Genomic DNA, 16312 nt, shown 5'->3' with positions numbered 1-16312 from the left:
CCAATGGAAGCTTATGAAGGGATTTCTTAGAGAGACCAAAGAGGAGAGAGTTGCAGTAATATAAGCGAGTGGTAACATGACTGTCAACAAGAATAGCAGTGGTGCGTGGCGTAATGGAAGGACGTAGGCTATTAATATTATGTAGGTGGAAAAATGAAGACGGGGCGGCATGTTGGTGCAGTGGTTAGCACTGTATGGGGAGGCATGGTGGTGCAGTGGTTAGCACTGTTGCCTCGCACTTCTGGGACCCGGGTTCAAGTCTCTGCCTGGGTTACATGTGCATACAGTTTGCATGTTCTCCCCATGTCGTAGTGGGGTTTCCTCCGGTTTCCCCCCACAGTCCAAAAACATGCTGAGGCTAATTGGAGTTGCTAAATTGCCCATAGGTGTGCATGTGTGAGTGAAATAAATACACGCATTTATGAGACTGAGGTCTTCCTCTATTTTCTTTTTTTTTTTTTTGCTCTTTTTGCTACTGCTACTTAAAAGTGCTGTTTCTCAAAAAGTGATATTTGTTTCATTATTTGTTAAGTGCTTTAGGGTAGTTGTGTTGTGAAAGATACAATATAAAAATAATCGCTACCATTTTGTCAAAGTCAAAATTCATAAAGTCAAACTATTTGTGATATGTTTGGTTGTGGTATGAATGTATGAAGTGTGTTTTTGGAGTAATAAGAAATAATGCTTATTTACAGAATGCTAATAATAATACCATAAAAATAAAGATTAAAAGACAAACAGTTAAGTCCTCCCGAGTGCATTTCTGCTTAAATATTGATTATTTCGCAAGTATTAAAATTCACATATCTGGATACAGTTCTTAAATCATAGAAAATGATCTATGCATGAAGCATGAAAACTTCTGAGTCCCTCACAAAAGGCCACGTATCTGTTTAAGGATATAAGCAAAAAGTGACATAGTAAGAATACTGATACACTTAAAAGAGTGGTGTAGAAATATATTGCATCACGCCACAAAATTACCAGTTTTGTTTCAATAATGGTTGTTTTCACATTAAAACTACACCATGTTAAATTAATACTGCAAATTTTGTGCAGAACAGAATGTGCAGGACAGTTGGTCTGAAAATAGTCAGAAAATGCAAATTTCCCTAATAAGAAAACACATATTGTGCATGGACAAGAAATGTCATTATTGTTGAAAGTACTAGTTTAAATAATAAGCAATTTTATCATTTTGTTTAAAAGAGTAAATGTTTTTCAGTTATAATAAGTAAAATTGTAGCTGAACTTGGACAAGATCCCCCTGATATGTACATGGTTCTTGGAACAGCTTCTCTGAAAAAGCTTTGAGTTTTCGAAATACTCTGATCTAAATCATGGATGTTACAGAGTAAAAAAAATGCTTGGAAACTGACATCCTATTGTTCAATCTTAATATTAAAGTGAATGTCCAAAATAGTACAACATTGCAAGACTTGAATGACTGAGCAATGTCAATCTCTGTCCCATCCAGCATTTTCCATATGATTTTCCTGAACAGCATATTAGAGAGTCTGAAGCACAAATCAAAGGCAGGAGAATGGGATGCCAATATCTTTATATCACTAATGATTTTATTCAGTCTATGCAAAATGGGACATGGAAAGAAGCATTATATTTTCCCAGATCATATTTTTATATTATTAGCAAATACATGTTCATTTGTAAATGTTAACCTTTATTTGAAAACTGTTGTTTAGTCTATCACAATGGGCACCAAGAAAAGTCACTAAGAAACTAGCTTTCAGGAGAAAAATGGATCGTGCAGAAATAAATAAATAAATTGCTCAGACCGAGTCCCAAAGGAGAGTAAAGATCCTTTCATCTGCTTAGTGGGATGTGGGGGTGCCTTCCAGGGGAGTGTCCTTTTGTAGTCATCTTCATGGTGGGTGATTTGAACCAAAAACCTGCCGGAGAGGGAGCTGTATTGGAGGAAGGACGTGCAGAGATTTTGTAGATTGCCAAGTTCCTCTCTGCATTTTGTGTCCCTCTATTTCTGCTTATAAAAGCACAGGGCACAAGCCAGTAACCTTATTATTCTTGAATACAGCAGGTAGCAAAAGAATCCAAAGGAGAAACAAGGATGATTTTGGGATTATGCACCGTGTTACTGCTAACCCCAATACTGACAGGTAAATCTACTTACGTGAGTTATTTAAAATATTATATTTATTGGTTTTGGAAATATATAATGAAAATTACTCTGCATGTGAATGTGTGTGTATATATTACTGTGCAAGTCTTTGGCAATCAAGTAAAGAAACTGTGTAATGCAATTTATCTTGGTAGCAAGTATATATTTGCTCTGCAAAACGCAGGGTATAACATTGCAATATATATATAAATCAATACAAAATAGTGACACAATAAATATTAACAACAATTTCTCCAAAAAGTTCTCCAAAGGGTTGCTGATGTCTTGATAAGGCTAGTTGAACATCGCTTCAGTTCCCAAACTTCTCAGCAAAGCAAGATATTCTATGTATTTATTAAATTTCATTAAATTCCTGCTTACTTAATTTATTAGTTAACTCAATGAGTCACTGATTAGCAAAATATGATGTGCTAGTGGTGGACTAGTGGTCAGAAATAGAGGAGTGTATTGCATGGGGTGACTTTATGACAGTAAGCTGACACACACTGACAGATTTACACCAACATGATAATTTAAACATATATATTTTTTTGAGTGCATAAGACTTGCACAATAATGTATACATTTACATCTTACATAAAACGCAATCCTTGCCAAATTCTTTTACATTCTTCACAAATTAAAAGCAGCATGTATGTAAGTTACGAATATCCCCATATTTCTGTCTCCCAGATGCCCAAATTGATATCCATGCTACTTCCCAAGACTATGAAGTGGGAAGTAAGATACTACTGCTCTGTAAAGGTTGGTATATGCCACGCTCAGTAACTTTAAAAATGATGCTTACAACTTTTTGCACTGCAATCATGATTATTAATGTTATCTTTATTTGTGTTACACAATGAAAGTGTTACATCACCAACTAATTTTTTAAACTGCAAAATCAGTTCTCTTACACGAAAGCTGTACGTAATCTATGAAATATGATTTTAAATTTATATGTTAACATTTTTGAAATTTATAATTAAAAGCATTCAGTTTAAAATGACAGATAACACAATATTAGTATACTATCAATGAAGGACTGATAAATAAGAATCATATCTATTTTTATATGACTTGTTTCCATACCTTTACTATTCATGGAGGTAGGTATAATTTAGACAGTTAATTATATTTTATACTTGATCGAAGTCTCAGCACCCAAACATATATCATTTGTGAATTCTGCAGTTTTTCACAGCATTATTTTCCAATTGTGTCATTGTGACTATGGTGACATTTTTCAGTCAATACTGAAGCAGAATGTACATGGCTGAAGGACGATGAGGAGATAGATGAAGATTGGGTGGAAAGTAAAAAACTGGACGAAACTTTATATCAACTGACCATCAAATCTGCTGTAATGGACGACATGGGCCGCTACACTTGTAACTGTAAATTTGATTCTGGACTGAAGAACAGCACAGACTTGATGATCTATGTCTACCGTAAGGCTATTGTAACACCTCGTTTCATGCTTTCTACTTGCTAACAGACTTTTTTTTTTTGCTTTATTCTGAATTGCTGAAGCAGGGTCCTAAACCAAGTTTCCCAACGTACTGCAAACCCTGCACTGTGTGAGGCATTAGTTGTTGGTATTGTTGGGCTAAAAAAGGTTCTCTGGCTAATTTGCCAGTGTATCAGTGTTTATGTGCTTAGCCCCTCTTTGCCATCATCAGCTTCACCCAGTAATTCTTTTTTTTGTACAGAGCGGCCCACATTTGCTAAAACAGCAACTTACTACGAGTTTCTGGAGGGAGACGTGGCTGTTGTCCCCTGTAGTGTGACAGGGCAGCCACAGGTTGAAGTGAAGTGGAAAAAAAATTTGGCCGAAAGTAATGTAACCACTGACTCTGATGGTAAGTGGGTCTTTCAACTTTGAAACAAAGCGGGGTGAAATGGTATTTAGTCATTATACTCCCAGTTGTTGAACCTCCTTCCGGTGAAGATAAAACATTTAAAAAAAATTTATTCTCTCTTGCTTTCACATAATTAATGTGTGCAAACATATTCTTACACATTGCAATGCAGGCTTGTAGCCAGAAATAAATTTCGAGGGGGGGTCCAGCAAATTCTTATTTTTTTTGGCTCTTTTTTGTGGCTCTGTGCCTGTTGCATTGGTCAGACTTGCTTAAGCAGCACCAAAGATGTCCCTTTACCAGTCTATGATCATTGTAGACAGGTTATAAAATTCATACTTTTGCAACACTTTGGAACCCTGCAGCTCGAATAAAAGTCCTGGAGGACAGCAGCTTACAAATCAATGGCATTCAACGGGAAGACCATGGAGCTTACAGTTGTGTGGCCAGAATTCCAGGACGCCCCATCTCTGAGACCCTTGTCATCTCTGTTGTTGTCACTGGTGAGCTGAGAATAGTCTGCTTTAAAGAACATTTTATGGTTCCAGATGAGTGATTAATGTATTGCTGTGTTTGATTTAAAAAGCAACAAATGTGCTAATCTAAACATGTCTAGAGCTAGATGATGTTGATGATGATAAATCTAAACTTTCCAATTGTTTCTTAAAGTTTTTCAAAGTGAGTGTTTTTCATTAGTTCTACACTGTAATGAATTAGTCTAAAGATCTTGATTGGTACAGAACAGTCATAAAGATAATCAAAACCAAAATATAATCCATAATCTTTACTTCAATGGACAGGCTACAATCAGAACACAGAGTTTTATTTGCTGCTATTTATGGTCTTTCCTTCTAGCTTCTCCTAAAGTATGGATTCAAGAAAGTGAGAAAAGTGTTTTGGAAGGACCTGAAAATAACGTGTCCATTGTCTGTTTGGTGACCGGTGAACCAACTCCAAACATAACTTGGTCTAGGTGAGTGCATAAGCTATATATTACATACTTAAATTTTTTAGCATTATTATTCTGAGGTATATCTTTATAATTACATACTGTCCACCACTACTCAAAATACATTTACATGTTGTCCCTGTTTGGCCAGAAACAGTCACTATACTAATAAATGACCATATTCCTTATTTAGCACAGGCTGAAGCAGCATGATCTGCTAACAAGATAATTTGTTCCAATTTTCTGACTGTACTCACTAGCTATCTATTTAATTTTTTATATATGAAGGTGACTGTGAGTAGTGCCCCTGAAACAACAAACCTGCCCTGATCACATGCAGTACGTGTCTAATGTGATTACAGTAAAACCTCAGATTGCGAGCATAATTCATTCTGGAAACATGCTCGTAATCCAAAGTACTCGTATATCAAAGCAGGTGGTGCTTTTCTACTAAATTTTGACTTTACGAGTGAGGCATGCCGACTGAGACCAAGCTTTAGAAACGATTACCCACTATCCCGCAGCGAGAGAGAGAGAGCGAGAGAGAGAACAACCATTGGCTAAGTTGTGGTCACGTGATGTTCGGCAGACAAAGCGTATACGTAATACTCTTATTGCAAGACCTCGCTCATTTGTCAAGTAAAAATTTATTTAAAATTTTTGCTCATCTTGCAAAACACTAGCAAACCAAGTTACTCGCAATCCGAGTTTTGACTGTATTTACATTTTTGTTAGTCAAAGCACAGTGTCATTTTTACATATACAGTATAGCATGTCCCCTTAATTAATCTGAGATACTGTACCTTCCTCATCCATTTATAACTTTATAACTCTTGTTGTCCTTATTAATAAAAAAAATGCCTTTTTTAGCCCAATGTTGTCAAACACCAGCCACTACACATTCAATTCAGACAAGAGTGAGCTGACCATCACCTCTGTGGACTTCAGCGACAATGGAGAGTACATATGTACAGCCAGAAATAAAATCGGAGCACAAAGCGCCAGCTTCAAGCTAAATGTCTTAGGTAACGCACATCAAACACTGAATGATCACTGCAATTCCCAATCTCTTAGCCCGATTGTCAGTCACATTCAGTCACTATAATTGATAAAATTCTGTTGGTTTAACTTATATCCCATTGCTACCTTAATGTGCATTTCAGTCTTTGAAAAATTTAACAGTTAGCTGTAGAATGCACCAAAACCATGTTAGATTTGTTAGCTTCAAATATCAATATATTTGTTCTTCATTTTTTTAGTACATCCTATTATAAACCTGACGACAGAGAGTATGGAAGTGAAGCCCGGACACCCTGCCTCTGTGACTTGTCAAGTTATTGGACAACCAACTCCCACAATAACCTGGATAAAGAAAAACACCAATGAGAAACTGGTAAGAGACAATGTTTATTTTATTCTTTAATTATCATCATGGCCAAAGAATCAGTGACTTTAGTGTTCATTTCGTGTCTACCTGTGTGGGATGGCATAAATTCAGACCACCAGCAGTGGCCGGGTCAAAGCTGTGGGATCCACACTGCGGATTGAGAAGGTGGAGCCCTCAGATGGAGGCTTGTACACCTGCATGGCCCACAACACCGCTGGGAATGACAGCAAAGATTTCACCTTAGAGAGTAAGATCACTCTTTGCATATCCCGATAGTAAGACCTTATTTTAGCAGTATTCTGAAATTAAGTGTACATTCAATGTTTCATAATTTTTTTTCTTAGTCCAGCCTAGTTTTTTTCTTCCCTTTTACAAAAGGTAGTTTATAAAAACTGAATTGAATTGCATATATATTCTGTGTTTCAGAACTTCTTAAATAATGAAGTGAATTATTAAGTGTTATTCACATATTCATTTTTAGTCAGTAATGCTTTTTCAATTCGGTTCTTTTACTCATAAATTTATTTGTATAGTTTTCCCTCAACTTTTATTCTCCCATTTCCCATAAAAATTAATATATAGAATGAAGTTTTTTTTCTTATTTTCCCCACATCACATGGGTCTTGGTTAGATGTGTTTAGATCGCTCTGCTACAGTCCATATAATCTTCATTACCATTCATCTGAATGTTGCCTTTTCAGCTTGGCCAGACACCCCGGCTCAGGTCACTATCAATGCAGGGACCACATCAGTTACATTTTCTCCAACGGTTCCTGTAGTAAATGGAGGATCATCAATCACCAACTACATCTTAGAATGGAAAGAGGAGGGTGCAGATGAATGGATCCGGACATTAGCCCCATTTGAAGGTGGGAGTTTTATTGCAGTATATGCTATCCTATGCATCCTGGATTCTCAAGGACTTCTTGTATCACCTTGTGGTCCATAGTGTCATCTGACTGATTTTCATGGTGTATGTTCAATATTCAGAAACCGTGTCCATCCCTTCTCTGAAGCCAAGTACTTCCTACTCTGTTCGTATGGCCGCCCATAACCGCATTGGCCAGGGGGAATTCTCCTCAGAGTACTCCATACGAACGCTACCCAATGGTGAGTGTCTTACCAAAAACCATCTGTCTCCTCTCCACTTGGTTTCAGTTTGTTCCAGTTCACTGTATCCTTGTTGCGAGCTGAGCAACTAGATAACCTTTGCAGGTGCATATGTTTCATTTTCTATATCATTCTCAATTCTAAGACAAATATTGTTAGTTTGGCTGAATTTAGGAGGTCAGAACTATAGGTTTTTACCAAGTTTGTAATAGGTTTTGTTTGTGGTTTTAAAATAATGATTAGCAACTACTATTCTCCCTACTTCCAGCACTCACCCTTGACATTGCCAACATTGTCAACATTGTCCTGTTCTGTTGACTGCAGCAGAAGATGAGCTTGCCTTTAGAGATAGCATTGATCCTAGTATTAGGTTGCGCAGTGTAGTGGTCTGCACTTGGTGCAACTTACACAATGCAATGGAGAGCTTGTGTAAAAGGCAGTTGAGGCGGTTGCTGAGGCAGTTGAGAATGGCTACACAGGGAATGGTTACACAAGGAATGGTTATAGATCTTTCTGTTTCATATATTGTGTTGCTGATACATAATGCATGAGAATGTATGCCAATCTCAAGCTGATAATATGGCAATTGCAGATGAGACTGAAAGCCTTTATTAACCAGCGATGGCAAAGTGGAAAACAATTCCTTCTCCATCTCTTTCAAGCAGCTTGACAATAGCAACATATCAATCATTCACTATTCTGTGCGCTAGAGGAATGTAAGTTTGAAACCAGTACACTGCATTATACAAATCCATTTTATCATATTTTGCATTGTCGAAAGATTTAGTGCTATTTCCTGCATTCCTGAATATTTACCATTCTGCTATTATGCAGATCATGAAATAAGAATATGTACTATTGTTATATCTTAAACCTAAAAATGATTTCATGCTGTTACCTATTTGAAATTATTCTTGTGATATTAAAGAGTGATATCAGGATAATTTATTAATTCATTTCAAATGCATGACGCATTGTAATATTTTGAAAGAGGGAAAGTTTTTCTTAAGTCATGTTAGCTGCGCTGTTTATGTTGAATGCCTTTGTCATTCCCTCAGCCCTCTGTCAGTGATGACTGGCAAACAGAAAAGCTTCCTGCCAATTCCACTAGGATCCTCCTAGCTAACCTCAGTTATAATGCCAGCTACCACGTGGAGCTTGTTGCCTTCAAATCCACTGGCACTTCCAGACTCACGTTTTTTAGCTTTACCACCCCCCAGCTTGCTACCTGTAAGGATTACTGACATGGAACATCAGTGTTGCTCTCTCTTTATTTTTCTAAACTTCTATCATTGCAGTATTTTTGTGACATGTGGTTAAGGCTTCGTAAGACTAGGATTGATGGTTAACAGAGGGACAGAGTGGAGTTGCTTTAAACAAAATGGTTGGAACACAAAAAAAACCAAAATAAAGATGACAGATAACATGACAAACCAAATGAACATCAGTTTACAAATGATTAAAATGAGGTCTGGCATCTCGGTTAGGGAGTGTTTTGTGGGGAACTGAATAACTGGTTATAAGACACAAGTGGCACCCCTTTGGGATGGTTACATCGCTCCATCGTGTTTTTAGCATTTATTTAGCATTAGTGACTCCCAGGGGTCCTGTTTTCAAATAGAACCAGTCTTTGTGAGCTTGCTTTGTTGAACAACTTTTGAATTTGCTGGCAACATACATTTTTGCTGTTGTCTTCCCCAGTGGTCGAACCCAGTAAGTCTGGGATGGGAAAAGCAGGCATGGTGGGCATCGTCATGCTGATTTTTGTGGTGATGCTGGTTGCCGTGGACGCCACTTGTTGCTATACAAACAACTGTGGTGTGCTGATGTTCCTGGCGGTCAAGCTTCTCGGGCGAAAGGCACCTAAAGACAAGGGTCTTGAGCAGGTCAACGGGGAAATCTCCACTATGTAAGTGTAGCCTAGTTGAATGTGTGTCTGTCATGTTTGGGTATGTACAATGCGACTGGCAAGTAGTGTAAACTTGGCATGCCTCATGCACTGGTGTTTTAATACTGAATTTCATGTGCATTCATGCATTCATGTGTGTCATGAAACGTATATTTTGTGCAATATAAGGGTGAGGTTGTGTGTTTTGTGAATAAATGTCTGTCGTGTGTTTGTGAATGATTAATATAATATAATATAATATAGGGTGTGGCATGGTGGGACCCGGGTTCGAGTCTCCGCCTGGGTCACATGTGTGCGGAGTTTGCATGTTCTCCCCATGTCGTCATGGGGTTTCCTCCGGGTACTCCGGGTTCCTCCCACAGTCCAAAAACATGCTGAGCTTAATTGGAGTTGCTAAATTGCCCGAAGGTATGCATAGGCTCCGGACCCCCCGCGACCCAGTAGGATAAGCGGTTTGGAAAATGGATGGATGGATGGATGTATAATATATACTCTCAATATTTTTGCACCCATTTCATTAATATTCCCATGAGGTCATCATTAAATATATTGCACATATCAAATGGTGCTCTTTTCCTTTGTTGCATTTATGAAGGCAGTTTGTGTGACCTGTGAAATTTAATACTTTAATGCTGTTCCCCTTTAGAATACTTCCGCCCAGCAGTAAACCTTCCACAGAGGCATGACAGACCAGGAAGGATGTGGCCTAATTCACATTCAACATTGCTGCAAGTTCTTTAGCTGAATAATTTGTCTAAAAACATACACACACACACACACACACACACACACACACACACACACACACACACACATATATATATATGTTAGTCTGTGTGTATATATATATACACACACATACACATATTATAAACAACTATATATTTATATATATTTGTTTGTATATAAAAAAATCCAGATGCTACATGCATAGAAGATGGATGGATGGATGAACAAATGTATAATATATATTTTGCAGAGCACGTTTAATTTTTAAACTGTGTATGATGTATACAACCTAAGAGAATATAATAATTATAATTACTATGGTAATGATGAAATTATCTGTGGTTTTGAAGAGAATTAGTAGGCATTTATTTTACTGGTAATTTAAACATTACCTCATACCTAGAATATGTAGGGAAAGATTTAAATTAATGTTTTACACTTCAGATTTTTAAAATATTTTTGCATACATCTCTGAGTTTTAGTCAAGATTACCAAATTCGTGCACACTGTTGTTGGTTACAGTGCAGAAACTAGCATTCAGCTAGGAAAAAGTTGTACATACAAAAAATGTAAGGTTTTTTTAATTGTTTGTTTACATTTCTTATTTAACTGTACTATATTGTATTTATGTATACATTATTTTGATATATAAAATAAAATAAACAATTTGCAACATGTGCCATTGCAGAAAACAGGGACTGAGCAAGCATGGTATTATTTTAACACCAGAATTGCCAGGCAGAAACTTGGTCAGGGTCACAGTGCTTAAGGTCAGTACAGCCGGGGAAGTAAGTCCTTCACTGAAGATGCTGGACTGGGGTGGGATCACCGGAATCCGGGGTAGACAGACATGGACTGGAACACAGAAGGTGGGTCAGGGCTGCATAAGAGATAAGCAAAACACGTCATATTTTACATTTTCCAGTGTATTTGAATAGTTCCAGATCAGATCCTGACTTAAATCTGATTTCAATAAATTACAGAGAATTGGTCAGCACTGAGTTTCAGCTTGAGGAACTTTGGGGGGTATTTCAGAAAACGAGTTTGAGTTTAAGTCCCACTTGAAATCTGACACAACATACAGAGAATCACTGATCATCATCGCTGAAAGTTTTTACCATGAAACAGCTTTGTGCTTTTCACTCAGTCAATGATTTAATTTAAAATTTAACGTGTGGCAGAAAACTACAGTATGTCTCATATAACAAATGGAGTATTTCATAGGAACTATACATTGTCCATTGTGCTGTGTATTTATAGGAATATATTTCATGTAGCTGCAATCCATACCAACATTCACGTTACTCTAGTCTTGGGCTCATGGCTTAACTTTCATTCTGTTGCGAAGAGGAACACAGCTGAGGCCTACTTAACAGGTGGAGAACCACCACCTCTCACCCCAGCAAGAGTGCTGGAACATTTCCAAACCAGTGGACACCCTATCATTGAAGGCATCCCAGGAGTAACTCTTCAGAAGCAGAAAGACCCCAGGATACAAGTTCCTACATAAATGTTAGGTTTCTCACATGCACAATGAAAAATTTCCTTCTTGGAATTGGGGTGCTGGAGACGGTCATGCCTTTGTACTTTTGACGTAACTGATACTATCTTTTAAGCGTTATCATTGGTCTCTTTCCAGTGAATAATGGCGTTATTGATCTAGTGAATTCTCCTGCCACAATACAGCCTCATGCTTATATACGCGATTAAAAATTTTGCCAGATACTGCTGAATGCATTAAACCATTTTAAATGATGGTGGCCTGGACCAAATTGCCTTGGGGGGACCCTACCAGGAACAATTGCCCCCAAACATAGCTAGGATCACAGAGGCACAGAAAATCCTCTATCACAGTAAAATGGCAATTCATGGAGGGGTTCTGTAATTGGATTTCTATGCTAATTTCTATGTTTTTCCATAACGAACACCATGTTCAAGCTAAGGGTTTTCATAAGTGGACCTGGCACCAGAGCGACCGTAGGCCACAGTCTGATGACTGATTTTGTAATAGTATAGTCGGATTTGGGTTCGCACGTTTTGGACACTTGGTTGAAGAGAGGAGCTGAGCTGTCATCTGGTTGTCACCTGGTGGTGAGTTGGATCTGATGGTGGGGGAAGATGCCAGATAGACCTGGTAGACCTAAACGTATAGTGAGGGTGTGCTGGGAGCTGGGGGCTGACAGTTTTATAACCGTACGGACTCTTTCCAGAACGCACATTGTGGAAGTGCGAATGTTTTGCTGAAGTTTAAGCACAGAGTTAGTTCGTGTGCGTAAATGTCCAAATGTAAGTATGATGACCTGCATTTAAATATGTTTGTATCGCTGTTATTTACTTGCCTGTTTAAGTATCTGTTTTATTTTTTGTGATTATCGAGTGGTGTTTATTGCCGGGTATTTGTGTTTGTTTACAGTGTAATTATGAGTCCGTTTTTATTATATAAACTGTTTAATACATTAGATAATTAGTTATAACTTACAAGGGTTAACCTTTATAAGGTCTTCCGGTCTGTGGGACCCATTTTTAGTTTTTAGCTTAAGAAAAAATATTTTTTCAAACTGAGACTCATTGGCATTGGCTCATTTTCTGTGAGGAACATAAATCAGAAAACATTCACATTCACACGTATTTCCTTTAAAGAGCCGACTCGTCGGCTGTCAAATTTGAAACAAAATGGCTACCAGCGGAAATTGTTGTCGTGATGCTAACCGATGGCCACGGATTGTGAAAAGCACGGCACCATCCTGGCACAATGCACATTAACTCGTGATTAACTCAAATAGTATAAAATAATCTATTACTAATTCAAATAAAAGTCTATTATGAATTATGGCAGTTCCACCATATGTCCACAAGATGGCACCAAATGATCACAAGTAAAACTAAATAATAAGTTGGAGGCGCTCTCTTAACACGATTAATAACGGTAACGAACTTAAAATTTCAGCATACAAATGCCGGTACACTACAAATTGCTACATAAACATGATAGGGCATGGGAATCTAAAAATCTGCCATATAAGCAATCCAGTAGAACTACACTGCCACCATGCATACAGAAATAAATCAACTATATTGAATGCACAGAAAATATTACTCACTGAGCGTCATAAACGCACACCCGTACGGGCAGGAAAACGAAAACTAATAAAGGAGGTTAATGAAGCAGTAACTATAAAGTCTCGCGGGTGAACTTCTAGAGCTCCAGCTTTCTGGAGGCTGCTGCAAGGCAAGTAGTGTGCCGTAAAACGATCCAGCACTGCTGCAGGCTGACGTAGCTCCTAATTCCACTTCCGTCTTAACACCTGGTGTTTTATTCTAAGTGGCTTAACTAGAGATATTAGAGAGGTTGATTTATAATTTTTGTACCACAACACTCCTCAGAGTATGGTTCAGGATGGTCAGGATACTGCAATAGTCTGGACTTCACACGGCAACATAAAGTTTTCATCTTTGTTATTACTGAAGTTTCCACAGAGACCTCCCATGGCACTTTTGTAAACTGATGGTATTTCAATGGTGACTCCTGACACAACATAGCTCATCCTCAGTCCAAACTCTGTCTCAACAACAATATAGAGGCCTACCTGTGTAATTGAAAAGGTATGAAAAATGACTCCTAAACGTGGATGTGTTTGTGCCACTCAAGGATGTCAAGCGAGAATTAAAGAAGACATTGAAAGCCATCTTCTCCCCATCTGTCTGGATGACCTCTACCATGTTCTACACACATTCTCCATGTTAGCTGAAGAATCAGCTGTCAAAAGAATGATATCAAGCAGCTCCTAACATGGAGCATGTCCCTGAGCTATCAGGGTTATTGGCCTGCACTCCATCATTGATCTGGAATTTCTCGTTAGGTCCCCAGCTGTAGCCCTAAGAGCATTGTACCCATCTCCTCCTGACACATAGAGTGCATATCAAACAGACTCCCATGTGCAGAAAGCCTGGCCTGTCATGTAATGTTGTCGAGCATACATGCAGCCATACTTCAGAAGTGGCACAAACTCACTGTCACTCAGAATGAAGTCATCATCACATACACAACCCTCTGTACAAGCCCACTGTAGTTCTGAGGGCGTGATGAGGCACACACTTCATAGTGGCTATTAGCCTTGCACTGTGGTCCTGAAGTAGAAAAGAAGGCATGAAATCAGAAGAAGATGTCTTGCTATGACAAGTCTAAAACCCAAAATGGTGGTTTTCATTTTTGATATTCAGGACAAAAGCTGTTACATTTCCATACATCTACAGAGGCAAGGCCATCCTGGCGTACTGAATTATAGGCAGTGAGGGCACCACATAGGGCAGAATCATGGGCTCGATATAGGCACATGTCATTCACGCAATCCTCAAAAAACTGCTTAGGATCGACCTTGCTGTGACAACCTCTGAATGGGTGGTGGTTTTCCACAATTATCCCACAAAACTCCCTTAACTGGAACCAAGTCATTAAGTCAAGATGATAAGTGTTTCCAAAAATACTTGGTGGCAGGGTTCTTATCTGGTATAAGTATGTCATCTTCTTGCTGGTTGTTGCAATTACCACAGATTCTGCCCATCACTCTAGTATAGGAGTTGGAAAGAGTAAGAGTTGCTGACCCAGTTGAATTGTAATGTCAGACCAAAATCTGTCATCATCACCCCAAAATATCCACTGTAGAAGACTGAGAATTGTCCATTATCTTTATGAATTGGTAGGTTCACAAACGGGCTGTTAAGATAGGAAATGCATTATTATTAAATTGTTAAAACTAAAAACATAATTACTATTACAATATTCACTTTTTCCCCAAAAGTTATATTCTTCACTGTCCAGAAAATGACCAAATACACTTTCCAGTACCTTACAAGGACTTTCTTTACTTAAAACAGTTGCGTGTCCATAGACTGTGATGTCAATTATCTTAGTGGAGGAGACATCTTTATTATTTCCACAATTCTGGTTCTGGACACGTACCTCAAAGGGCACAAGTGTTGAGTCAGGTATGTTTACCAGTTTAACAGTTTACCATGTTTACCAGTAAGTGCATGTGCCCTGGAAATCAAATTTCTTATCATCAAAAGTACAGTAGTGGGGGTCACCACAGGTTGAAGGACAGGAGGTGCCAGATGGCTCATAATGATTGTTTTGTAGGCACTCAGTAGGTTGATGGATGGAGAAGATGCATAGACAAGGAACCAACCATGAGTCCCGACAGAACTCCAGTTGTGACTGCCTCACTCTAGTGTGCATCCCTTCACCCTTTGTCACCTCTCTTATAGTGCCCTTGCCACTTACCTGCCAGTAACTTAACACAAATTCAGCGGTTATGCAGTTATTGGTCCTGATGGCTGCTGATCAGTGCAGACCTCGCTCAGCTCTTTGCAGTCCTGAGAAGATGCTCTGCTCTGATGGTGGTGTAAATGAGGAGGCCCTCTCTCCCCTCCTGCCTCCTTTTCTTGAGGAGATGAGAAACTTGGTGTGCGAACAGGTGTACTCACTAAATGGTGTACTCCAGCAACACCATCCGGAGCTTCGAGCCAACCTGAACTTTAAGTTGATTCAAAAAGAAATCGCCTCTGTAAAGTCTGTCACTGATCGGCACTTCAAGGAGCTGGTTAATTATAAAAAGGGACTGCTATCTCTAGATAGTAATATTACTGAAATTAAGGACCAAAGTTGTCGTCTTAACCTTAAATTAATTGGGGTTAAACTTGGTCACGAGGGGAGTAATATGAGGTAATTTTTTAGCCAGCTCTGGCCTGCTATTTTCCCTCATCTCCCCAACTTTCAGCCAGCCATTAACCATACTCGCAGGCTGTACAGCTGGTATGAAACCTCTTCTTGCCTCCCTCCCTCCTATCATCATGCACTTTATTGACATTCATGACCAGCAGACAGTGATGCATGAAGCCCACAAAGTCCAAGGCCTCAGTTTTGAAGGTGGGAGAATCTTTTTTAGCATCAGCAAGGAAGGCGATGAACACACCGGAGAGCAAAGTTGTTTGGACCTTCTCCTTTTCTGATCTTTCCTGTGCATCTGAAGCTCACCTTCGGAAGTCAGCATGTTTTGTGTACTACTCCATAGAACACGAATGCCCTCATGGACCATTTCCAGTCTCTTGAGACTCTTCCTGTTTGATTCCCTCTCCACCAAGTTTGCTGGTCATTTCTTGCATATCATTGTAATCGCCTTGAGTTCTGTGCATTATACTGCCCCGTTACCTGATGCTTCTGACTATGTTT

At 38.7% G+C, this 16312-nt stretch overlaps 1 protein-coding gene across 1 annotated transcript; it reads left to right on the top strand.

Annotated features, from left to right (window-relative positions):
- The first annotated feature begins 1926 nt into the window (after positions 1–1926).
- LOC125727110 (neural cell adhesion molecule 1-like) lies at positions 1927–10778 on the top strand. Its single transcript, XM_049003813.1, has 13 exons — positions 1927–2135; positions 2831–2902; positions 3388–3588; positions 3850–3999; positions 4365–4502; positions 4855–4972; positions 5819–5973; positions 6208–6341; positions 6447–6582; positions 7037–7204; positions 7326–7445; positions 9147–9354; positions 10001–10778. Exons 1-13 carry the CDS (start codon positions 2087–2089, stop codon positions 10038–10040), a joined length of 1689 nt encoding a protein of 562 aa, XP_048859770.1. The 5' UTR covers positions 1927–2086; the 3' UTR covers positions 10041–10778.
- Positions 10779–16312: the final 5534 nt, after the last annotated feature.

The sequence above is a fragment of the Brienomyrus brachyistius genome, unplaced genomic scaffold (assembly GCF_023856365.1).
Source record: "Brienomyrus brachyistius isolate T26 unplaced genomic scaffold, BBRACH_0.4 scaffold86, whole genome shotgun sequence".
NCBI lineage: Eukaryota > Metazoa > Chordata > Actinopteri > Osteoglossiformes > Mormyridae > Brienomyrus > Brienomyrus brachyistius.
Note: the sequence above shows the minus strand (reverse complement) of the source record. Positions and strands in the feature narration are given on the sequence as shown.